The following is a 27,088-nucleotide window of genomic DNA, read 5'->3' as shown; positions in this document are numbered from 1 at the left end:
CCGCGAGGATGATGCCCCTTCAGGGTGACAGCGCGATAAAATGAAGCCTGTATTATAACTAGCATTTACACCCGGTCTCACCCCCCGCCGACCCCCCTCCTCATTAACCTCAGCTCTGATTGCCCCCAGGCCTCCCTCGTGCTAATTAGCGGGGGCAAAAATATGTCTGCGACGCATCCGATCCGGTCCAAACACAAGTACACGTTAATGCAGTTTGCGCTGACAGAGGAGCGGCGTTAACAGTAGGTGCGAGGCAGAATGAAAGGCCTGTCTCTCCGTTGCGTTTCATCTAGACAATATGAACGTGTTGGCATCCGCGGGGTTAAGCCCAGCACGTGACAGTTAGCAGCGCCGTTGATCCGTTTGACGTAGACAGGTTTCGTCTGTGAAGCGGCTCACCTCTGGAGCGGGGGATCAAAACAAAGGCAGGTGTCTGAATGTGGCACTGGTAATTAGGAAAAAGGGAACTACAAATTGACAAAGTGCATGTTTCAGCTTTGTTTTATAACTGATGTGACACGTGAAAGCGTTTTGTAATTTTAGGCTGTGAAATATGTTGTTACAGCAGCGATAATGGTGCTACAGTAGACCTCTTCTAAGGCGTTCGCGTGAAAGAGGCTGTACCGGATTTTTTTCAAGTAATAAAGAAAAATTTGTTTTGCCAAGATGTATCATAAAAGCAGTTCTTGGGGTCAAAATGAAACCGCTGTGCGCTGTCTGCATCTAATTATAATGCATTTTTACTGTCTGCGAATCAGGAAGTAAAGCTGCCGCGCCGTTAGCATGATCATGATCGTTGTTGTTAGCTCTACGTTGATGGCAAGACTACGCTTTGGCGACTGAAAGTTGTGAAAAGCTCTTAAAACGCATTGCGGTGAATAATTTGGACGCTAGCAAGGTGTGACTTTGGACCGCTGCAAACCGTTTAAAATTAACAAGCAGTTTTTTACGTTTTTAAGACCGTAAAAATCAGATACAGACACTTTAAGGTGAAGATACTGCAACCAAACCTGAACCTGTAATTACAGCTACGTGAACATCTACCAGTCACACTATGGCTGTTTCACCTTCTTCCTAAACAGTAGTAAAAGTCTGTATATATTACAAACCAGCGAACACATACTAGCAAGCTGTGTTTACAATCCAATGACTAGCACCGCCCATTTTCTTGCGAATTGACCCCTTGTGGTAGACCTAATATATAGCGCCATATTAACTAATTACTGCTTTGAATCACTTGGACACACGCTTCCGCTATGACAATTCCACGCTCCTCAGTGTATTCAAGTCCATTGACAGAAGCTTTGCGAGCTCTTAAAGGCCTGACGTTCCTATTAGCACTTTGACATCTCCATTCAGCCAGCTTTTGTGCTCTAGAAAGCAATTTGTGAATAAAGACAGAGCCCATTTTCCTTTTCCCTTTTTTTTTTGTCTCGCATCGTGTTCAGGACAAGTGCTAGCAGACACAAACACGTTGAGGGACTTGTACAGCAAATAGCCATTTGTACCTGCTCCTGGCCTGGGGAGAGCTACAGAGAGGGACCCAGAGTACGAGAGGTGGGGGCAGAGTTGGACCCGAGATGGAGTATTTAAGAGCACTTGAGTGCCAGTGTGGATGTAGTCACTTCTCCCAGCGGACGTCGGCGGGCCCCTGCGCTCTGTGGCATGATTTTTCACTTTAGCAAGCACCACTCAGAGCTGCTCCACTCCTCAGCGTGTTTCTCTCTTCTTCCTCCTCCTCCTCCTCCTGCTGTTCTCTCTGTTACTCTCACTCGCGGTCTGCTTCACTGACTCCATCATAGCGTTTCATTCACTAACTATAGGAGCTAGCGTACGCATTGTGGACCGGCAGCGCAAACACACAATTTGACCCGTTCGTCCCCCCCCCCCCCCCGCCACTGGTAGTAAATAATTCCATTGTGAAGGCTATTAGCCAGTATCTCGAGGGTTAAGAGGGGAGATTCACTGGAAGCGGGATGGGCCATTAGACAATAAGAAGATGAAACGTGTAGTATTGTTAAGTTGCATTTTGTTTCAGAGGTCGCATTAGCCTTGTGGCGTATTCATATCCTTAATGTCCTTTTATTTGCCCTGGCCTTTTCTCAGGAGGCTGCACACCGGGGCTCTGAAGACGTACACACACGCGCACACATACACGCTAAAAGGCATACACGCACTTTTATTAGCGGTGCTGCTACCTCTCGCACACAAGCTAACAGCGCCAAAACATAATGATCAACAGACGCTTTTTCCATCACTGTTCCATCACCAGAGGAAATGTAACGTGCAATTATGTAAAGTGAGGAGGTAACTAAGAGCGCACAGTCAAATTGTTTTGCTTGTCTCTCTGAAATTTGGACAGCAAAAGGCCCCGATGCTCGTAGAAGTTGGGACAGGACCTTACATGGCTAGACCGCAGTCCTGCTCGTGACATAACAGAGAAAGAATTGGTGACTCTTTGCCAGAAACCTCGCTTCTGGTTTGGCGACATGAAAAGATTGCAGTGCATTTTAATACTGAAGTAATGGCTGTACTGCTAAGGAGTTTTAGGTCGTCTGTTACGTAAAGGTCCCAGATCACGAAGACTCGACTCTTGTGAGATTTACGCCACGGTATAATGTTATTTCTTCAAAAATCATACCAAGAGTTGTGTTTTGTTTCATTCACACATGTTTGAGTAATCCTTTATTATTAGTCTGTCTACATCTCCAAAGAAAATCACTGTTTCCACCTTGTGATGTCATGAAGCAGTGATTTTCAAGTTAACAGCTACGTTTTACCTTTTGTTCAATAGAAATTGGAAATTCCAGGGCAGAAATGATCCAAATGATTCTAGTGAAGGTGTATGGAGTTTAAAAACACAGTGGAGCACTTCCTGTATTACAACGTGACATCACAAAGTGGAACAGAGTGTTTTTGGTTTGAGAGAAAAACTCATAAACATATGTGAATAAAACAAAACACAACTTGAGGTATATTTTTGACAACATTTGATCAGAAAATAGCGTAACATGGGCCCTTTAATGATTTCAAAATTGTATATTATTACATTTAACTAAACATTTTTATAGATTGTTGTAGGAAATAATACTAAATATAACACTTATAAATACACCACCGTAATAAGCCGCAAAAAAGCATGAATTAGACTCAATCATTAATGAAGAAATTGTTTATTAAGAGTTGGTTATGAATGATCCATACTTAATAACTTCTAAATTAAGGCTTTTGAGGTTAGTTTTAAAGTATTTATCAAGTAAACACATGTAGTTATTATAAAGTCTAATTTAACAGTTTAGAAGTGCAATTACCACTCAGACACATTTAAACTGCAATCCAAAACACAGCCAATAATGCATTTTTGTACCTTCAAGTGTCCACACAGCTGCGTACCAGGGCCAGACACTGTACTGCAGTATCCAGCGCTCTATCAGAGGGCTGCTTGTACTTTTCCATGGCCATGTCGGAGGATTACTTCAAAGCGTGAGAGAGCGGTGCCCGGCCCTAACTCGGGGCACTCACAAGGCCCCTGGCTCACTCTCCACATCTGCCTGCAAGGAACGCCACTGGCAAGCATGGCCCCGTGCGCAGCTGTGTGAATGAGGGCTTGTGTTAGCACAGAAAACTACATGTGGGCCATAGTGCACGGCTGTATAAGTGATGTTCGCACCTTATGTTGTAGCAATCCAAAACAATGGGTTTCACTGTTTTACCTGATGATGTTAATGGAATATTTTTGCAATCAGAACAGGGCTGCAGAGATTGACTGAAGAGCCTGTATTACGCTGTTTTCTGATCTATGTTATAATGTTATTTCCTCATCAAAAACATACAGGTTTCATTGCCAATGTCTAAGGAACAAAAGCTAAACGGTAGCTCACTTGAAAACTACAGCTTCATGACATCATAAGGTGGAACAGAGGATTTTAAGCTTTGGAGACGTAGAAAAACTTATAATAAAGGTCTACTCAAACATGTGTGAATGAAACCAAATGAAACACAACTCCAGGTATGTTTTTGATGAGGTAACGACATTATGACACGTCAATTTTGTGTAACATAGGACCTTTAAAATGTTTCTGTAAATGCATCAGTTGACTTTCAAGTATCACTCAAAACGTAAAATTTTACAAAAAGCCAGAAAAATGAACCATACTCCCTGAAAAACTATATCATCACAACACAGTAACATATGATTGATCTTCTTCTTCGTGTAATAATATTTTTTATTTACAAAACTTTTCATACCACAATTATTGGGTAAAACTTTCATGACTTCAAGCTAATTTAACATTGTTGGACAAGTACGTGCGAGCAGGATCTAAATAGAACAAGGCTCTTTCCCTCTTCACCAGTTATTAATTATGAAATACTGCAATCAATATTTCGCCCTGAAGATTTCTCCTATCCCCCAAGTAACACAAAGTGAGGCCAAAGTTAGACATACAGTACAGGTGCACGCAAATGACTTCTGGGTGAGAGTTATATGTGAGTCCTGAATTATTAAAGCACCTACCACATTGGCTAAAGGGAAGATATTTATCCTAGATCAATAAATACTGTTTAGTGGTAGCATGGTTTCTAATTACGCCCCCATCTGACCACTCTATAACCTCTTCTCCTACATTTTCACTTTCTTCTTGGTGCTCTCTTCCCACTCTCCCTCTGTCGGGCAGTTTGGCCTACACATAAGGCAACGCGGCGAATGCAATACAAATCAATGGGTTCACGTATTAACACAGACTCGGAGCAGACAAGGGAGAGGCCCCGGGACCTTTGAACCCAGACACCTCGATCCCTCCAGCCCTGATCGATAGTTTAAAAAAAAAAAAAAAAAAAAGGCTTTAACTGCCCATCTTGCTCTTACATTTCGCATGCGTCTTTGCTAATCATTTTCTCGATGCTATCTCTCTTAGCCTGTCTGGTTTCCTTAGCCTTCAAACGGAAAGTTTATTTCCCAGAGCTCGTAAGAATTCCCAGAAGTCTGCATGGCCCAATCTCACCTCCGCGCCACAGCCAGACACCCTGTTAAAGGCTATTACTACGGCTAATTCTCCTCCTCCATCCCGACAAGACGTAGACAGGACACCGAACATTAGCTAATCCATACTTATTGCATCTGGATACCTCTCCCAGCCTTGTAATTCATATGGAGAGACGTATTAGCGCGACATATTAGGCTGGCAACAGGTCTGCGAGGTGAGATGCTACGCTAACGCTAAATTGACTTAGCGTTAGCCCTGTGGGACATTGGAGGGCACTGGTGCTAGCTGATGAGGACTTTAGCCCGGCGTCTGTATTGAGTTTCTGTGATGGCTGTTTAGGATGTAGTGCTATGGAGGGGCAGGGAAGGGGAGTGTAAAGGTGCTCCGGCTCATTGGGTTTACAGACAGGAGTTCTGCAGACCAGAAGGCTGTAGGGATCAATAGCATCGCACAGGACGGAGAAACCAGGCCAGACGCAAACACGGGGCGATTGCATTACACGTAGGATTCAGTAAGGGCAAACATACACACTGTTCAATTTGTTTATAAGGCATTTCATTCAGAAAAACACTAAACAACTCGTATTGCCTGAAAATAACTGTATTTTCTCATGCTAAGTGTTTTCTCGCCAATGGAAATCCAATGTGTGAACGTACGTCATCAAACCTGTGCAAGTTTTAGCTACAAATTGACTAAAAACACTAATTTGCTTTGTCAATATAGAAAACGTGACAGGGCTGACACATTTATTAGATATAAACCCACTTCTTTTGAATTCCTTGCATCAAAACAATACGAGTAGTTGATAAAAAATGGATATCTTATGACCTGAGTACATTTTTATTTGTATGTATTTGCTACACTACTGTATCTATTTGCAACTTCAAATGTAAAGGTCCACCTGATTGTATCCATTTTGATGTTTTTGCTCTTGTTTAACGGATTTACGGATTTACATAGCGGTTTTCAAAATGGCTGCCTTCGACCACCACCAACACTCCACACGCACCACTTTCATACTAAGCAACAACAGTTTTTGCCATTAGCCTCCTCACTGCGACACCTGATTTCCCCTCACGGCCTCCCATCCGAGCGCTAACAACCCCCGACCTTGCTTAACTTCTGAGATTTTACGAGTCGGGAAGTTCCACATTACGGCATTAAACATCTGTATCTGCGGCGCCAAGCAGACGATTTACTTTCAGTCTCTCAAAGAACCCAAAACAAGTTAAACGGCTAATCCACACTATTAACTCACATACCTCGTACAGTCACACCTTTAGCTTAAACAAACAGAGCCTTTTTGGTTTCCCTCATGTCACCCGGGCCGAACCCAGACATTTTTGCGGCTCGCGGACCTGCTGACACGGCCACCCAGCCTGCACGGGATTTGCTGCGAGGTCCGGGAGTTGACATTTATTAAGGGAAGTTGCAGTAAGAGTTAGGGGGAGATGACAGCCCTCTCCACACGTCACTTTTCACCATTCAAAAACCTGTACGCTACACACCCCTTGTAACAATAAAAAGAACAATGAAGCTGTTAAGATGTGTATTGCTCTCGGTGGACCCAATGTGTAAGGAGAGTGACAGCTTCGGTTTCTCTCCTTGGGTACTTTGACTGCGTTTTTCCTTAGTTTTCATTAGGAGAACCAATACCTTTAACTATACGTGACGTCGCAGCAAGACGGAGTGAATGAAGTAGAATAAATATTTGTAGGCCACAAGGGGGGACATAGGGTTTAGTAGACCGTGAGGAACAATGAAAATCTCCAAAGAAGTGGAGTGAAATGGTGTGCGTGTGTGGAGAGCCAGATGTGCTGTGGATGGATCAAACATCTGCTGGCTCGCAATGGCCTCAATGATCTCGAATGACCCGCTGGTAAACCTTTTTGTTTTTTTTACTACCTGTGCACTTACATTTCTTAAGAACTATGAAAATTACGCCAGCATCTGAGTCATATTAAGTTGGAAAGAAAGTAGGTTAACTGTTTTTTTGTTTGGTGTCATTCATTTGGGTTGATGCTAACATGGAAGTGTGAAGTAATAGACATTTCCACTAAAATAAATAACAGTTTTCAGTTTTAAAAATACATAGTTTATACTTTAGTTCGTTTGCACATATATTTAAGTTATGACAGCCTCTCTACACGATGCTCAGTTTTTTATCGTTAAGGAGTTTCACTGCATTTCAAAACACAACATATCGGTATCGCCTCGGTATCACAGTACTCACAGCTAAAATCTTGGTATTGTGCGCTTTTATACAAAACCCATAATTGACATTTTAACAGCTGAACAGTGTCCAAATTGCGCAGACAAAAACGGAATTCTATTTTTCCTCCAGTTCCTGTTATTGTTCTCCGTTCTTTGCGCCGTGATGGTCTAAAGCTTTTGAGCGTGGATAGGTTACAGTACAGGGGAGGCAGCACCAGATGGTAATGGTGTTTATTTTTGCAGTAACTAATCACCATGCAGGAACGTATGACAGTAGACAGGCCCAGGGACTTGGACGCGTGCCCCGAGAGACCTGCACACCGCTTCCTGTAGTGCCCTCATGATCACGCATATACAATCACACAAAATGGCACACGCACATAAACAAGAACGTGATCCAGGCCAATGGAAGTGTGCATCAATGAGCTGCTAAGGGTGGATGTGATCTGGCATGGGGATGGAGTAAATTATACTCCAGACACGTTGGAATCTTCTGGATTTGGATGAACACGCCAAAGTTGTGTGCCAGCATCAATTTCAGTTAGGAAGTATAATGTCATATATACAGGGCTGTGCGAAATCATAGTATTGAAACAAAACATTGGTTGATCCGACTGGTGTGTTGGTTTGCTGTGGCGCATCATTTGACATATTGCCATCTAATCAAATTAACTTGCAAATTTCAGTTCTACAAAAAAGTCACACTTGGATCAGGATCTGATTTAGTAAAACTAAATAAATAAAATAAAAATAAATGAACATTTGCAATTTATTCCAGTAACGAATGCATTTTTTGTCTTTTTAACAAAAACAAAATTAATTCTTTCACATGCCAGGAAGTTGCTGACTTTGCCATTTCTTATTCTAATTTCGCAATTTTCCCTCATAGTCCCTAGAACTTTGATGCACCCACACTCTGCTATGACTTATACAGTGAGCCAGTGCAGGAGTGTGAGGGTAAAACCAGGGGTGGAGGGAAGGTACCAGTGAGAGAGGATCGAGTTAATGGTCTTGCATCTTCCTGGCAGCATGTCAATAATGGCTCTGATCACATTAAGTAAAGAGTCCATTAGCTTATTCTCTTTCCTCCAGCCCGGTGCAGGGCGAGAGCACAGGAGGAGCTGAAAGGCGCTCCTAATGCAGTGTGTCTGCATCTTACAGACACCTTTATCTGTTCCACCGAAAACAAAATGAGTCTGGGAGGTTTGCCTTCGCTGCCATCCATTATCCTTTCAAGTCTTTTTCCCTTTAACACTGTGACAATGTGTTGTGTGGATTCTTTTGATTGGCCGTTTTACACTGTATGGTTGTGGTGGGCTTTTTCCAGTCAAAGCACAGCATACACTAGCTGCTTTTGGTCATTCACAGCTATTTGCTTTTAGTAGTATTTTTAACCTAGTGATATCAGACTGCTGGAGTCCATTGAATACCTCATAATATATAATGCTTTCAATACTCCCTTATTCCCAAGCTGGAATGGAGCAGAGCGGGAATTATGTGAAATGTGTTGCACAGTGGGTGGCAGTGCTTCGGATATTAAAGTCTGAATCATAAAGTCGCAGCTCCAGTCAGTGCTTACCGTTGAATCCTTGGGCAAGACACTTAACTCACCTATGAAGCACTATGTAAATCCAATGCATGATTATTATTATACACATTGGCTTACCTTATCCCAGAAGTTGAAAGGATAGATGACTTAACATATTATCAGTATGTTACAGCAGTACTTGTTTATGTAATTTAACATTATACACTCTATTCACCTTATTTTGGAAGTTGCCGTGGGCGCCGCCATTGTCATTCGGGTTGTATTATTTTGCATGGAGCTGCCGATCTTGACAGATAATAAGTTCTATAGGGACTGCAAAGATGTTTAAAGCCTCCCAGAGAATCAGTGTACTGTTGACTTGTTGCTGGACATGAAGATTTTACACATATGAACCTACTTTATATCAGATTTTAGCGGCAAAATGTCTCACTTGACCTGAAGTACCACTACAGTTAAGTCTCATTTACGGCAAAAGTGGGCGGGGCAGATTAAGGTGAATAGAACCTCCTTTTGTGTAACTGCATTTTATTATTTAACTTAAATCTATTTTGATTCTAACTGTGCCCTACATTTAGTTCATTTATACATAGCTAATTAATCTTTCCATTTAAAATCTCGTTTGCGTTTCTATAGCAACTCTGGTTTGTATCGCCGCATAAAATTTACTATAGGCAAATTGTGAACATATGTATCTGTTTGGCACCAGGCCCCTGCCGAAACATTAATGAAGACAAAGACGATGTGCAATATGAAAATTGGTCTGACCCTCTTTACATAGTACTACCAACACACACACACACACACACACACACACACACACTAGACACACACAGTCCTCCTCCACCTCACTGCTCTCCATCGGCCCTGGAGGGAGCAGAACGGCCCCTACATCTGTCCACCAGGCCCCTGTTCCACAAAACCTGGCTGCCGTATCCACACCACGCATATCACACGAATCATCCTCAATTAATGTGAACCTTCTTTTCCGAGGCGTCCCCCCAGGCTGTGTACTGGCCCCGCTGATTTTTTACACATCGACCACGGACTACGCTTTCCTTAGCACAGCTGGCTAAGGCTATCCGCCGTTATTGTGTATGCTTTCTGAAAAGAGACAGGGAATCAATACATCAGGGGCAGGCGCAGACACCGTTCACATGTTAGAGCTGTGATGCAGTTCGTCAAAAAGAGGGGAGCGGGGTAAATTTGCTCTGCGGTGCAACAGGGCCCGAAATGGGTTCCATGTGCTGCCCCGTCTGCACCTCTCCTGGGCGATGGCCAAGGCTCTGTCCTCTTCACTTTTAAAAGATGCAGAGGGACAGATGTAAAATGAAAGAAGACGCGGGATGCCGGAGGGTCAGAGGGTTCGAATGGATAAGGGGTGACAGGCCTTTTCAAAATGATAGGGTTCTGAAAGAGATCATAAACAAACTGTGAAAGAACTGCATGAAAAAAACTTGAAAAAAAAGCTTGTTGAACCAAAGCCGTACCTTAAAAACAGTGTAGGGATATATAGGTGATGTCACTACTATATACAGTACAAGACTTCTCTATCTAAATCACATGACTTACATAAAATAGTTGTACTAGTCACACACCCTGGTCCCTTATTTTATGCATTTTACCAGTACATCCCGCGAGCCAAACACAACAAGTAAGGTCACATCTTAACATAGCCAACTCCTTTGATGCACAGATCTTGGATGTAGAATTTCCAAAGATCAGAGAGCAAATTTCAACCTCTATGATGCTTACAAATGTCCTCCACCCACGTCTGGACAGGGCCTGCTGATTTCCCTGTGGTCCATCGCAGGGGAGGCAGCAGTTCTGGTTGTTCACACATGACCTTTGCCCTGCCACTGCAAAGCCAATGGGGGTGCAGCTGGTGCCTTGGGAGTTTTTGCCCTCTGATGTGATGCTCCAGGCGATGGGCTTTGCCTCCACCCCATCCCCCATGGCACCTCTCGCCACTAGATCTCCTGCATTATTCATAAGACCAGGCTGGAAAACAGAATATGGAAAAGACAGTGTCAAAGGTTCAAGACCTTCTCAGATCACAAGGAACTTCTGCTTAACCTCCCTTGAAGTAGCAAACATAGGGATAGAGGCTTTTTTTTTTGAGGAATGGGATCTGAAAGCAGGGCGAGAGATCAATGGAGAATCCTCTGAGGCTTGGTGGAGATCGCGTTCGCCGCAAGGTGATTGGCCGATCAATGCGGTTCCCATGGTTGGACCTGCCATCGTGAGTAGTGATGGCTCCCTCCGCAAATGATACAGTCTCGGGTGCTTATATGTAAATGTGCCGCTCCGGGGTCATCCCACACAGGCAGCGCATTGTACACGTTGTCATTCTGGACGTTAACATGATGTAGTGTGATGGGTTCTGTGACAAAGTCTGGATGAGGGTGCAGAGGCCAGGTCAGAGGTGGCCAACATTTTTCTTTTGTAGAACTGCACGTGGCATTGCGTTTCACATCTCAGCTTCCAGACGGACTGCATCGCCTGAATATGATCGGTGATGATTACAGAACGGCGCATTTGTACGTGTTAAACTGCTAATCCCCAACACACACGGCACGACCTCCTCAGCTACACCAGCAGGCTTTTAATAGAGCTTTACACATAACCTGCTAATTGCATAATTACCTGATTTGTTTGAACTGACAGCGGTGCCCTAGCCCGTGACAAGACCATCATTCGCCCATCCTCATTGTCAGCAATTTGCAATGTAGATGCCCGGCTCCTCGCCCACAGCAGCGGACCCAGCAGCGCGGTATTAGAGACGCAATGAATTAAGAATGCTCTGCAATGCCAGCGCCATGAATAAATAGAACCGCGGCTATGAAGGCAGGCAGATAAAACAAACTAACAGCAGCGAGCCGTCCTCCAGATAAAGTGGGTACCCCCCTGTCTCTGTGCTGTAATTATTGGCTAATCGTCATTAACCTGGCAAAGAGAGGTTTCGCCGGATTGTTTAAAGGACTCTTGGATGCATAATGACAGACTAATATGTCATAGCAATGGGGGAGAGGGGGGAGGGAGTGGATTAATGAGATTTTATTGAAAGCCGCGTACAAGAAGAGGTGGGGCTGGTCTGGAAAATATATAAGCCAAAGAGGGCCACATTAAGCTAATTGGAGGATGAGTGCCTACGTGTAAAAGTGCTTCTAATGGCATATTTGTTTCTCTTTCACAATAGCAGGGGCTAATGCAGGGAGTGGACCGGAGAGACAGTGCGACCGTGTTTGACCAAAAAACTGTGTGAACGTGCGGGTGTTAATTCGTTTCACTTCTCATTTTATTTGATTTACAAGCTTGGTATTAATGGCTTAGCGTCAGATTGGTCATAACTGATATGGTGAGCTGGGAGAAAGTGTTTGTGTTGAAAAGATTATTATTGAAATATTCCAAAAATATACTTTGCTGATTGACCCCATCCAAGATTCAACTGACCAATAAATAAGAGAGTTGTTGGCGGGGTGCAGTGCGTAGCCTTTCTGGTGAGCTCCTCTGAACTTTTGATTGCAAGCTATGCCAAATCATATTAGTTCTATTTTTCTTTTACCCTTTATTTGCAAGACCAGAAGTTAAATAGTAGAAATTTATTTTTTTCATCCAAAATATTTTCTTACACAATCATTTTTCTGATGTTTGTAAAGAGGAGCATTATGCAACATTGATTTTTTGGAGCTTTTCCCGTGTTCTAACATTGTTCCCTCATCAAAAACATGCCTGAAGATGTTTCAGATGTCATCCATGCATGTTTCAGTTTTTTTTAGCGATCTCTCCCAGGCCCTATTCGAACCCTCCTTATGGTTCGCTGTAAGATTATGTGCAGTGCTCAGTCTACAAGTCTACGTCATCCACGCTCCCACATGACAATTCTCCACAGATACACAAAAACATGGTAGAAAACTGTACACAACAAGTTAAATAAATGTAGTTTGGTGATATGTTGTGTGTTTTCAGTTAATACCCTTTAAGATCTCCTTTAGGAAACTGCAATACAAGACACGCATGTAACAAGTGAAATTGTTTTGACTTCTCTACTTTTTATGTAGATAGATATTTAGAGATTCACTTTCTAATTTGCTTTTATTTTTTGTTTCAATTAAATCAAATGGAAGTACTAATGCCCAGATGGCCCTGCAGTATGAAATAATAGTGGCCAGGCTAGAATTGAAAGTCATACCTCCGGGCTAAACTCCACAGCGCACACGGAATGAAAGTGTAAAATGTTTTTTAATGTATATTTAACAACAAATACCCCAGTGACTATTGATGTTGGGTCTCAGAAGAGTCTATTTCTCCAGTATATCTGAGGGCATGATATGAAACCACTCATACTTTTATTCTGTGTTTTTCTGCAGCTCTTCCTCTGTGCCTGTCTCTCTTTCTCTTTCACTCCCTCTCTCCTTCTCTCTCTCTCTCCCCTCTTCTCTCTCTCTCTTTAAACATTTATCTTGTGTTTTCTCCTTACAGGCCCTTTGTGCTTTGTGATGTTGGTTTTTACTGCTTTTTACTCACTAGAGCTGCCATTTATCTTTTATCCATGCCAGCAGCCGGGAGCACATCTCATGTTAACATTTCATTGACACTAATTGTCACAGCTTGTTTTATTTGCTGTTGTCACTTGCAGCTCATCCCAATGGAATAAGTGCAGCGTCTTATTTACCACTCTAGTCCAAAACCACATATTTGCTCATCTACAATGCATTTAAAGGAAACATTTTCGATTTATTCATGATCACTGAGCTAGCTTTTTCCCACAACATTGTCCCGTTCATCCTGGGGTGTATGAGGGCCCATAGATGTGGAACAAAGGAAATGAATGCAGGAAGATGTGGTTATGGTTGTCATTAGTGATTGTATTATGTCTGTTGGCCACACACCCTCAGGTTCTTTTTGTGATCAGAGGGAGTCCCAAGACAAGTTCACTGCATGAAAAAGCACTCATGTCACAGATCCATAATTCACTGTTGGGAGTGGGCACCTGCAGTGTAGCCGCATCTCATTTCCCCATCACTGTATAATATAATTCTCCAAGTCCTTATTCAATGAATAAACAGGAAGTGGTTGTTGGAAAAGAGCGACACAGCATAGATAGGATTTGGACAAACCTCTGTGCTGCCTGTCGCTCCAGGGGCCTCTGAATTTCATAAGCTGTAAAGCTTGCCCTCACAAACTAACCCCTGCTCTATGTTCTCTTTTGACCACACTGATTATGCACAATCAATAATGTTTGGTATTTTTGTCTTCTCTTGTCTTTTCTGGGGTCTTTAGGATGCTGCAGGCAAGGTCCTGGACCGCTGGACCATCATGTCTCGGGAAGAGGAGATCATCACCCTGCAGCAGTTTCTCCGCTTTGGTGAGACCAAGTCCATTGTTGAACTGATGGCCATTCAGGAGAAGGAGGGTCAGGCTGTCACCGTTCCCTCCTCCAAGACCGACTCCGGGATTAGGACATTCATTGAGAGCAACAACAGAACCCGCAGCCCCGGGCTCCTGACACATATGGAAAGCAGTAGCCCGTCTAGCATCCATCATTTCGAGAACATCCCCAATAGCCTTGCCTTCCTTCTGCCCTTTCAGTACATCAACCCAGTCTCTGCTCCTATGCTCGGCTTACCTCCCAACGGCCTGCCCATGGAGCAGTCTGCTCTGCGGCTACGAGAGCCCACCCTCCCAAACCAGGGCGAGCAGGTGGAGACTAGTGAATCAGAAGTGTCCTTGTCTCCTTTCCGCACAGGCCAGAGTCCGAGCCGAGGAGGTCTGGGACCTTTAAACAACATAGAACCCAAGACAGAGCCCAGTAACAGGGCCTCCCCCATCTCTCCCACCCCCTCCCAGCAATCACAGCTACAGTCACAGTCCACGCCACAGCCCCAACCAGGACAACCACAATCCCAGAGTCAGACACAACAGCCCAGCAGCCTGACCGACCCACAAGTTCATCATCACTTTGCCAAGGAAGAGCAGAATAAAAGTATGACACATCCCTCCTTCTCCTCCAAAATGCACCGCATGCGCCGCATGGGGGCCACCTCAAGGAAAGGTCGTGTTTGTTGCAACTCTTGTGGCAAAACCTTTTATGATAAAGGCACTCTTAAAATACATTACAATGCTGTACACTTAAAGATTAAGCACCGCTGTACCATTGAGGGCTGTAACATGGTGTTTAGCTCACTCCGTAGTCGCAATCGTCACAGTGCCAATCCAAATCCACGGTTACACATGCCAATGTTGCGTAACAACCGCGATAAAGACCTTATCCGTGCCACTGGTAACTCTGGTACCCCTGTCATCTCAAGCACCAAAAATGGAGGCTTTACTCTGACCAGTCCTGGTAGACCCCCTCTGGGCTTCACCACACCTCCAGTGGACCCCATGCTCCAGTCCCCCCTCCAGAGTCCTCTGGTGTTTCCCTCTCTGAAGTCAGTGCAGCCGGTGCAGCCTGTGCCTCCATTCTACCGTACACTCCTGTCTCCTGCAGACCTGGTGAGCCCTCCTGTGTCACTGCCCACCAGCCCCATCCTGCCCACTACCACCAACAGCACCACCCTCATGGACCAGCAGCAGCAGCTCCTGGCTGCAGCGGCTGCAGCTTCACACAATAACATCCACATGTCAGAAGCAGGGCCCATGTCGCATCGCCTACCCACACCCAGTGCCAACCATGAGGGCACGATGGGCAACAGTGACCCCACACCCAAAAAGAAGCCCCGTAAGTCCAGTATGCCAGTGAAGATCGAGAAGGAAATCATAGATGTGGCAGATGATTTTGAGGACAAAGACGAGGACGATGATCACATTCATAACCACCATCACCACTCATCCTCTCTCCTCCACAACAGTCTCAAGATGAACGGAAACTGTAACAACAGCAGCAGCACAGGGAACCACAGTGGAGGCAGCGGGCAGCAGTCCCCCTCTCAGGATGAGATGAGCCCAGGACTGGCTCTTAGGGGGATGATGAGGAGTGAGGAAGAGTGCCGGGACGGGGCAGGCAGTGACAGCAGAGGAGAGCTCAGGAGCACGGGCGACCTGCGCTGTATGGACAGTTTCACATCAGAGGACCAGGACCACGAGAGAGACTTTGAGAATGAATCTGAAAACTCAGACTCCAAAATGTTCTACCGCGATGAAATGATGGATGTGGAGGATCAGCACAAACAGCTCAGACTGGGGAGGGGTCTGGACAAAGACATGGACGACGAGGTCGGTGAAGATGGACAGTTAAAAGAAAATGAAGGCAAGGGTCATTCTTCACCTTCCCCACATCAGCCTCCCATCAAGATAAAGGAGGAGCTGAGCGACCCCACATATGACATGTTCTGCATGGGACAGTACGGCCTCTACAACGGAGGCATGGCAGCTGCTGCTGCAGCGGCTGCCAGTATGGCCGCTCTACACGAGAGCTTCATCTCCTCTATGGGCTATGGTGCCAGCCCACCCAAGTTCCCCACTTCTCAGTCACCAGATGGAGACCCCTGCTCAAGCCCGGACCCCAAGATCTGTTATGTATGTAAGAAAAGCTTCAAGAGCTCCTATAGCATGAAGCTGCACTACAAGAACGTGCACCTCAAAGAGATGCATGTGTGCACTGTGGCTGGCTGCAATGCTGCTTTCCCCTCTCGACGGAGCCGAGACAGGTCAGTCATACAGTCAGAACTCAGCTAATAAGTGTTTATTCATCTTTTTTAAGAGGGAATTTTAGGAGTTTTACCAATATGTTTAGTGTGGGAGTAAAATTGCACTAACTACTTTTTAAGTGAGAAAACAGTTTAGAAGAATATCACGGAGGTGTACTTGTTACCATCAAAATGCACAAAAGACAGGATCAGGGACATCTGCTGTGTGTCAAATCAAAGTTGAGCAGTAGGTGTGAGGGGGGAATGTCTCATATTTGCACCCTCCATCTGCACAGGGCTGTGTACCTGCCCTTTCTGCATCACCCTGTCACTGACAGGTGAAGCCGCATACATTAGCAGTGGTTTGTCAAACCGCTGCATGTATTAACGCATCAGGAGGTGAGGCCAGCAGTGATCACCTGGGCTTGTTAGCACATATCAGTCCCACACTCTCTTCTGCACACTGCGCACAGCCACTGGAGCATATTGCACAGCCACGCAACACCACTAATGCCTTGGGCTCACACAAGATAAGGATACCAAAAACACAGAAATAGAAGCACCTTAGAAACAATTAAAGGAACTAAAGTACAGATGTTTTTTTCATTCTCATTTGAAATGCCTCATGTAAAAGTTCAGAACCTCCAGAATTCACTCACTGAGCTACAGAGGCTGATTAATGATTGGCTGCATGTGCTGGTGTTTAGGTAGTGTCTCTGATCAGAGAGAGGCATTTTAGGAAGAAACCAAATAGATTTCAGCACTAAAACTGAGAAACCAAATGAGAGACCAAAGCAGAGTGTCATTCTGGATAATCGTCTTGAAAACAAAAATACCAAATTATAACATAAACAACTTGACCATCATGTGTAATGTTTTTGTAACTAAGAATAAGTCAGCTTTAAAATGGTTATCAGTAAAAGCTATATTTGATTTGGACATCTGAGGACACAGTTATGTCATGTTTGTAGAATTTAAAATAGAAAGCACAATCCACTTAAATTTACTGGAAAAGACATATATATTTTTAATTCACGCACCACTTGACTTAGGAAGGCTACTTAGGATTTTTTGCTAATTTCTCATGATAAGACACTGTATTTTATTCACACTTTTGTTCAGAATTAAGAAATCATATAGTTATAGTGGCATTACCTAATTATATTTCCTCAAAGATACGGGCCAGTTATTTTAGTACGGCCTTGGGCAATGTGAGTATGTTTGAACACCCACCCCTACAGCAGTGAGGTAAAACTGCATATTTACAGTGTGAGACCCACAGCTAAAAGCCCACACCAGTAATCACACACTTATTAGCCTCGTTAATCACATTTTAAGAAGGGGACACCATTTCCTTATTTATCTCATCTTTATCACAGTTCATTCGTTAACCTAGCTTTAACCTGCTCCCCGTATGTCACCGCGGCAACCCGGGCTCCTCCCTCGCTCCCTCGGCGCTCCCAGCAGTCCCAGATCGGGCCACTCTAAATGCAGAGAGTGAAGGTTAATTATGTCAGAGAGTGTTTGGGCTCCTCTGCGCGGCTCCCAGGGTCCCCACGCGGCATGGGGCCCGATTCACCGCGCTCTGCACAATCAGCTGCCTCTGTCTCCTAAACAAAGGGCAGAGCCAGTGTGTGAGCTAAAGGCACATGCTGGTTTAAGACAAAAGCTCTATTAGATCAGTGCGTACAGTATTTACAGAAGGATCAGCTGGTTAAAATTTAAATAGGGAAAATATCAGACATGTAATCCTTCATTTTTAAGGCAATTATTTATGTAGACAGTATATAACGTAGATTATTTTCTTATTAAATGCTCCAACAAAAGCTAAGTAAATACACATATGTTCAAAATGGAAAATACATATGTTTGCAATAGATCTAATAAATCTGAAACAAAAAAAAAATCTTTGTATATTTTAATTTGAAGCCAAATAATTGTGCAAAATATATTGATGTAAAAAAAAAAAAACATAAATAAATAAAAATTTTAATTAAAAAATGGAAATATTTGCCTCTTAAAAAATAAATTAATAAAAAAAACTTAAATAAATTCTACTAATAAAAAAGAAAAAAAAAGATTTCTTTAAGAACTGACAATAATTTATAAATGTAACAATTACAACAACAATTGTCTCTTTAAAACCCATTAGTTAACATAGCCCGGTAATGCGCTAGGCCCATTACTGGCGTCAGACGGTAAACTAACACGATTCAACCCAGGCAGTGCAGTGACAGAATTTGATGGATGTTCCTCAGACTCGTGTCCTCCTACTTAAACCCAAAAGCTCCTAACACACTGGAATGACAGGAAAGACAAAGAACCGCGGTGCCACTTTAATATACCACTCAGGCCTGCATCTCATTTACACATTATCTGCATCATTTAGACACAACAAACACACACACACACAGAGCAAGGGCCATCTCACACACGCACACACACCTAAAGATGATTAACACCAGTCGGGACAGCAGCCTCCTCTGCACAGTCAAAAATGGCCCCCCACGAGACCCAGCCCACCCCCTCCTTTTTGGGGTGAAGATGAGACTGTCAAATTGCTTTGCCAGGAACATTACTAGCCAACAGGGAGGCGTATAGCGGCAGAGAAAACCAGGGTAAATCAGGACTTTGGAGAAGCATATAAGGAAGAGCCATAGACAGAATTAACTGTTGTATGAAGCGTGTTACAAGTGTGTTTTCTTAGCTAATTATCGTGTAGCGCAGAGTTTAGAAATGTTTGCGACAAAGAGCGATAATGAAAGTGAGATAGTTGCGGTTAACTTAGAGCTTATTAGCAGTGTGAAGGTGTTGTTATATGAAGACATGTTGCAAAGGACCTGCCTACCTGAGCATCTTCAACAGCATTCACCAAACGAGCAAAAGAGTGGCCCCTTTAAGAGCGCACTAAGCTACAACTGTCCTCGACCCCATCTGGATCCGCACTCACATCAGAGAACGGTCCTGTTTTAGCCATATGTTAACACTATATGGACACAACTGTACCATCAAAATATAAAAAAGGGGATTTACGATGTCTTTTTGATCAAGGCGTTCTATAAAAGTGGTATATTTTCTCCTTTACACCAGCACAGTCCAGAACATACACTGAGCCCGTGACAGCCACAGCCAATCGATTTGCCACGCTCTCTCCTCAATGCTGACGATGCTCTCGTGGACGGGCTCCTGGTTGCCTGCTTCACAGAAAAGGGTCCCTGATATAAATGTATTTTTACCTCTTGCAGGACATTGTCGGATAGGGAAGTAAATAATTAAAGGAAAGGGACCCTTTTTGACTGCATCAACCCTGCCACTGCTGGTAAGCTCTACTATCCATTGTGCCTCATGTTTGCCCATCCTCCTCGGGATGACCCTTTTCTGTTCTGTTGTTGAGTTTTGGTTTTGCTTGAACACATGTGCCCTCCCTGCATGGAAACCCCTCACATTAAAGGAGTGTTTGCATTTTTGCATCTGGGCTAAAAGTGAGTGGGCCGTGTGCATTCACTGGTTATTAGTTGCTTAAGTTTTCTTATACTATGTGATTGCTAGAAGTTACATGCTTAAATTAAGTAAAAGAAAAAGTTAATTCTGTCCCCTAAACATAGAAGTGGTTTGAGTGAAGACGCTTTGCTGCTCGTCATCTTCACTCAACTCACTTTTTGTCCAGTTGACAGATTTGAATTTTTCTTTTACTATGGATCACACCTGGACGACTGGGGGATTACACAGACTACTTAAATTAAGAGCAGACTGTTTCCCTGACGTAAGTATTTATTTTGGAAGCCAATTTTTTTTCAAAATATTATTTAAAAAGTCTTTAGTTTTACAAGTTTAGTCTACTAAACATGTAACACATTCAGTTAACCATTAAAAAAATAAATGAAATCATATGACGCTGCCTCATGGCCCTTCTACCACTGTGGCTCACAACCTTTTTTTTGTCTTGTGCACCCCCTAAGCGATGTCTCACAGTCTGAGTACAGCCCTATTAACAGTACCCACGTATCTTTAGTCATTATAAATCCATTTACTAGTACAATGCCATTTATAGCTAAAAGAATAACATTTATACCAAAATCATCGACAGAAACATGCTAAACATACTACAAAGAATAGTTTATATTCAAATACCATTCAATGTCATCTTTCTTTTAAATCTGAAATCCTTCCAAGTACCCCGTGGCTTGTGATAGATAAAGATTTTACCTAAACAAAAATGACCAAATGAACACGTTCTGTGGCTTAAGTATGTGTACATTTTGCCTTACTTTACCGTAGTAAACAGTGCGATACAGTGTACAGGGAAAATGCCCATTCTGATTACATGCAGAGCCACACATAAAGACAAGTTCATTGAGGTGCTGGATTAAGCAGCCTCCAATAGGGAGCCAATGCGATAATGCTGTCAGGGCCTAGTGCTAATATGCTATCCAGTTCCCCTCGATTATCACATTACCACAAGTCCAATCAATTGATAAACTCCCATTCAATATCCTGGAGTATTTAATTGAGTCAGACTTTATTGGATTTGAGGGCTGTGCAGTGCAGACATGCTGACAGCAGTAAACAAGGACCTAGTGCTCTCTGCCATGATACTGCACTTATCTCTATACAAGATGCTGTGTAGAATAGGCACAGTATAGCACTGCATTAAAATAACACACATGAGTATTTAAAAAATCTTGATTAGTGCATTGCAAGTTTTCATCGTTAAGTGTTTTATCTGTAAAAATGAACTAAATTGCATGCATTTTGGAGTGCCTATATTACGCAACATTTACTCTTGATAGTTTTAAGACATGTTATAATGTTGTTGCCTTCTCAAAAACACACCTGGAGTTTGATTCACACACGTCTGAATAACTCTGTATTATTAGTCTGGAGCAGTCTAAGCAGGGACTCCCAGATTTCCCTGACATATCTTGAAAAACTTTCCACAGATCTGACCTGTAACTTGGCTTGGAGGCATCACCTACTTGTCTCCTTGCAGATATTTAATGCCATACCCACAATGAACAAACCATTCCATGCAACTTCTTGATGGAGGCTCACACTCTCCACCAGAGAGTCTGCCACTTTTAACATTAAATACACATGTTCACTGTGGGAAACAACTGTATTTATGCTTCATTACCATAAACATTCACACTCAGTATTTAGCATTTCTTAACTTTGAGATATCAACTCTATGTACACGACCAGTCAAAGGTTTGGACACACTTTTTCATTTATGTTTCTTCTTTATGTAACTATTTACTCTGTAGATTCTTACTGAAGAGATCAAAACTATGAATAAACAATGATCTGGAATGTAGTAAACAGAAAACAAAAAACTTATTTCAGATTTTCGATTTTAAAAACAGCCACCCTTTGCTTTAATCACTAGTTTGGCATTTCTCGTCCCTGACACGGCACAGCTCTGAAGTGAAAACCACACCCCCAACAAACCCAGGGTGGCTACTTTGCATTTGAATATAAATATAAAAAAAATATTTACTTGAGTGAACTTTTTTTCTTTACTGAATTATTCCATACATGTTGCTTCTTATATTCGTCTTCTGTATGTATATAAAATGCAGAATGTAGTAAATAAAAACTGTATGAGGAGTTGTGTCCAAACTTTGACCGGTAGTGTCTGTACATATCATCGACATTCAGTGCACTTTATCATTGTGACGATGACACTTTTGAGGATGGAGCTCCAGCAGACTCTTGAGATGTTTGTAATATCTAATACTGTTGTCTTTCCTTTCTACAGGCACAGCTCCAACATCAACCTGCACCGCAAACTGCTGACCAAAGAGCTGGACGACATAGTCCTGGACCCCCACCTCACGCCTCTGCCCAAAGACCTGCGAGTCGGGTTACTGGCCAAGTTCTACGCGGGCCACCACCACCCCATGGGCCTGGAACCTATGCTGGGGATGGCTGTCGGAGGTCCCCATTCCCCCATGACCAACGGCTACCCCCACTTCCACAGTCTTCACCACAACCACCATCTCAATGGCTTCTCCAGAGCTCCGCCGGACGACTACATGGTTTTAGACCTGAGTGCCACCTCCAGCATCCACTCTAGCAGCAGCATCCACTCGTCGCACGGGTCGGACGAGGGCAGCGACGAAGGCATCTTATTGGATGACCTGTACGATGGCGAAGGGGAAGAGGAGGAAGAGGAGGAGGTCAACAGCGAGGGGGAGAACGTGGAGAGGCGTGGCCAGACTAGTGACAGTGGAGAGATGGGGGGAGGAGGGGGAACGGGCAGCGAGGGGATGGGACAGTTCGTGCATCATTCGACCACCGGGGGCAGTAGCGGCGGAGGTATACTTTGCAATATCTGCCACAAAATGTATAGCAACAAAGGGACCCTGCGCGTGCACTACAAGACGGTGCACCTGAGGGAGATGCACAAGTGTAAAATTCCCGGGTGTAATATGGTTTTTAGTTCGGTACGCAGCCGCAACCGACATTCGCAGAACCCGAACCTCCATCAAAACGCGCCATTCTCCTCCATCATTGACTGAAAACCACCTCAGCTCCTCCTGTATTCCTCTTCCATTCTCTTCATCGAATCCGAACTCTCCGCGGTTGCCACAAACTACAAGCTGGATGCCTCCTGCCTATCCAGTGAAGATTTCTAATATGTCTGTATGTACAAATCACTGACATTCAATGCAGTTTATTATTGTTGACTATTGAGGATGGAGTCCCGACAAACTCCAGAAGTTTTTTTTTGTTTTGTTTTGTTTTGTTTTCTTTCGGAAATATATTTTCTTTCAAGATCGTCCGTTTATTTTCCGTCTGTCAAAGAATCTACTCTTATTTGTGACTTTGCCTGCCGAAAAGATCGTACTGAAAAAAGAAAAAAAACTTCTCGTTGTGTATTTGTGTAAGAACTTTTAAATGAATCCCTTACAAAAGCATGACAGTTCATTTGTAAATATAATGTCCCGAAATGAGGCTTTTGGTGTACAAGAGTTGTGTTGATGGTCGTTCGATTCTGTTTCTTCTCTACCTTTTTTATGTTACAGTCCAGTACAATACTTCCAGCTATAGGCAAGAAAGAGGTAGCAACTTATTAGCTTTTGAGCTCATTTATGTTAGCTTCAATGACACTAGGAAAAAAAACTATCATGTGAATTGTTTTATCTACTTGTTAGATCTTCAGAGGTTGCCGGCATGCTTTTCGAGGCTCCTACACTGATATCATTCTGTATTTCGATTATTTTTGTCAGTTTATGTTAAGAAGCTTTAGTATTTTTTTTTTTTTTTTGCACTTTGCATCTATAAGGGGATGTGTAATAATAATAAAATGAGGACTTTTGCAATGGTGACTTTAAGTGTTATGTGGGCTCACTGATGGCTCCTGTGCCAAGACATAAGATCATATACATTTCATTTCCCCCATTTGCCAAAGTATAATTTGAAAAACAGAAGTCCTTCAATCCTTTTTTGATACTGTAGCAAAATGTCTACTACTGTCCCATACTTTCGATTTCGTAAAGTCATCAATGACCCACATATTTATCAAAATAATAATTCCTTTGACCAAATGTGAGTGTCCTTCAATTAGGCCCCATTGCACTTAAGTCTTAAAAGTATTGCTGTGATATTTAAATTTAAAGTGTTGGCTACTAATGTAAACCTGATGATTGTCTTACGGTACAAATATTTGCAAAATACGGAACAGAATTAGCCAAGGGAAAGGGTATTTATTGATGGGTAACGTATCTAAATGGAGATGTCCTGAGGTTTGATTTTTAAAATAGATTAAAAAAAACACACACACACACAGCTTGGTTTCTGTTGTTAAGCATTAGCAAAGTGTTACTACAACTTGACTGGTGCTACAGAGGAAAGCAGGTTTAAAGTGCGTATGGCAGGTTAGCGTCGTTATATTTCAGATTTGCGTAAAAATGTAGTAAAAAAAAATCTTGTTTCTAGTTTTCGATGTAATCCCATAGCTGTTATCGAGCAACTATAACGTTAACAAAGATGTCTGAGTGTGGACAGGAAGTAGTCGCGCTAACAGTGAGGCGGCCGGGCGCTAACGTGCACCGCGCCTATTTCAGCTATGATTAGACAAATACAATACATTTGGTTTTGATGACACAGACGGAGATATTCCTTTACAGAACTCACCTCTACTTCCTGTTTATCCGCAAACTCCCACTCCGACTGTAAAACCGCAGGTACTATCCCATCAAACCAACTTAGAAAAACATGAGAATCTGTCATACGCGCTTTAATCTGAGTTGCAGTATTCACCTCACACCTGTAAAAGTGTTCTAATAGGCATTTCACAACACGGACACGACCTATTGTGCCGGAATACTTCCATGTTTTTTGTTTTTTTTTAAGCCTCCCTCATATGACGCATTTGGTAGTTGGTTGGTCTCCTCTTTTCAGATATAGCGCGGAAGCCGGACAGGCATAGCGGCTAGCCTCCTGATGGAAGCGGTGTGCGGAGGTGGAAGGGCTGACTAGGGAGGACGGATGACAGCAACATCATTAAAGAGAGGTGCTCACTTCCCCCCCCTTCCCTCCCCACCGTTACCTCCAGGCGTCCCTGCCATCCGGGCCTCTTCTGTCTAATAACTCACTTGTCACTTCTTGGCTACACCGCGAGACGCCACGGATGCTGACGGAACGGTGACACTGACAGGCGAAGACAGGAAAGAGAGGAAGACAGAGAGAGAGAGAAAGATAAAAAGAGGGTTGGACGCTCTTCAACAATTCAATTTAACTACTCACATCTAGCGAGTACCTATTCGGGGTCACTGGTAATTTACTAGCGCTTCTCCAGCTCCTTGTATTCGTTCGCTCTTTGTCTGTCAGAGCACTTACCCGTTCCTCCCATCCGCCACTCACTCACTTACCACCTCCGCACCCCACTGCGCAGGTTGGACCAGGACGCGGGGCTAATAGTGTATGCTTAAGTTCACCGGATGGCCATATAGCGTAGGGAAAAAGGGGGGGGGGGGTGGGTAATTGCCTGTTTATCCCAAGTGAAGGCAAAATTGACTACAGGAACCCTTGGCTGTTCCCAGGAGTAGCTTCAGTGAGGCGCGCGCTGTCTCATTCACTCTTTCAATCCCCTTCGGCCCTCGCGCGAGTAGAGAGAGGGGGGAAAAAGTGCTACTCTGGGACCCCCGCTGACGGCTGTCTTTCTAACAAACAGTGGCGTAAATACACAACGTTACGCACACACTCGGAGACACACGTATGGTACAGTGGTGCTGGTTTCTACGGACGGGTTGCGCGGTGACAGGGAGAAGATGACTTGTTCGTTTTCGTGTATTTATTTATTTGAGTTAGCGCAGCGCGTGCTAAACGAGGTTACGGCAAACTGACTCTACGTAAATATGCGTTCATCTGTTTATCCCAAGGCAGGTGACAACAAAACTATATCAATAAATAATCCAAAAATACACAGAAATTGGATTTGTATGAAATTTACACCAATTATGTTTGTCTTTCAATTCCATGTGGATATTTTGAAGGATTCCCGACGCATTTTAAACCTATAAACTACAAATGAGTAGTTACGCCAGTTTGACATAGTACACAATATGCTACAACATGAGGGGAGATGTAATTACAGGACCTCCGATCAAACGATAGGGTCAGAGGGAGAGGGTTTGAAGTGCTGTCTGATCTGTAGCCTCGAGGTATTCACTTAACGAACTGATGGAGAGAAAGAGAGAGATTCATCAGGCGCTCTCCTCGTTCGCCCTGTTGGAAAGCCCACAACACCCCCCTACACCCCCTACACCCCCTACACCCCCTACACCCCCCTACAGTCCCTTACAGTGGGCCCAAGTGCTGCCCAGTGACCAGCCAATAGGTCGACTGGACACGCTCGAGTGAATTTTTAATAATTGATCAGAGGGAGCATCAGTGAATCAGTTGTATTCTGCAGAGGGACAAGGCATGGCGCTGTGACAGGTTATCTGAGAGGAGACGCAGACTGAGGCTTTAAAAAACTCGTAGGACGTGGGTCTGTGTGCAGTGGATGCTTTTGGTAAAGTGTTAAACTGAGTATGGTCCCCTAATGAGGTGTCAAAACACACATCTCCAAAACCATTTCAAGTCTTAAAGAGGTAACGCTCCACGTTCAGGTGATTCTTTTCGTTTGTGTTTGTGTGTAGTGCATCTGTGTCTCCACTGGCCTGATGATGGCCCGGCCCGTCACTGCACGGCTGCAGTTACACAGCAGACACTCCAGTGAGGATATGGTGATGTGTACTCCTCATGAATACTGTCTGTGAGCTAAACAGCTGTTTCCCATTTGCAGACAGGTGAAATGGTCCTCTTCTTGTTCTTTCTTCCCTTTCCACTCTCTTGTGTTTGTTTCTGTATCATAACTGTCTATGGTTTTTGCATAAAATGCATAAGGGTTTTGGGATGTAAATGGAATTTTATTCATATTTTGTCCAAATACCTCTTGTAATTTGTATCAGAATTCTTGTACAATTTTTTATATTAAAGATTTATCAGTCACTGGCATTTTCTCAACTTTGTTTATTTTACTTTTAGTGTAAATAAGAGGTAACATTTTAAATACGTTTTAGAGTGGCACTCTGCCATAAAGACACAGACAGCAGGTGTCAATCAAGCCCCAGTAACAAGGGGCCGTGCGTTCAGCAGGTTTTACTGGCCTCTTTAATTGCCTGTGATAGAAATCATGTGGGGAAAGGCTATCTTGACCAATT

The 27,088-nt window shown here is 43.4% G+C and overlaps 1 protein-coding gene across 6 annotated transcripts in view; it reads left to right on the top strand.

Annotated features, from left to right (window-relative positions):
* Window positions 1–26,880, top strand: part of bnc2 (basonuclin 2) — a 247,329-nt gene extending 220,449 nt beyond the window's left edge. For 5 of the 6 annotated variants that reach the window (XM_055224212.1, XM_055224207.1, XM_055224206.1 and 2 more), the window contains 2 exons: window positions 14,029–16,397; window positions 22,135–26,880. In XM_055224212.1, the coding sequence (XP_055080187.1) occupies window positions 14,029–16,397; window positions 22,135–22,897 (3,132 nt within the window). In that variant the 3' untranslated portion in view covers window positions 22,898–26,880. Of the gene's footprint in view, window positions 1–14,028; window positions 16,398–19,621; window positions 19,696–22,134 lie in introns of all 6 variants that reach the window. The other variant, XM_055224218.1, reaches the window with a different exon arrangement.
* Window positions 26,881–27,088: the final 208 nt, after the last annotated feature.

The sequence above is a fragment of the Periophthalmus magnuspinnatus genome, chromosome 1 (genome assembly GCF_009829125.3).
Source record: "Periophthalmus magnuspinnatus isolate fPerMag1 chromosome 1, fPerMag1.2.pri, whole genome shotgun sequence".
Classification (NCBI taxonomy): Eukaryota; Metazoa; Chordata; class Actinopteri; order Gobiiformes; family Gobiidae; genus Periophthalmus; species Periophthalmus magnuspinnatus.
This window is presented reverse-complemented; position numbering and strand designations above follow the sequence as displayed.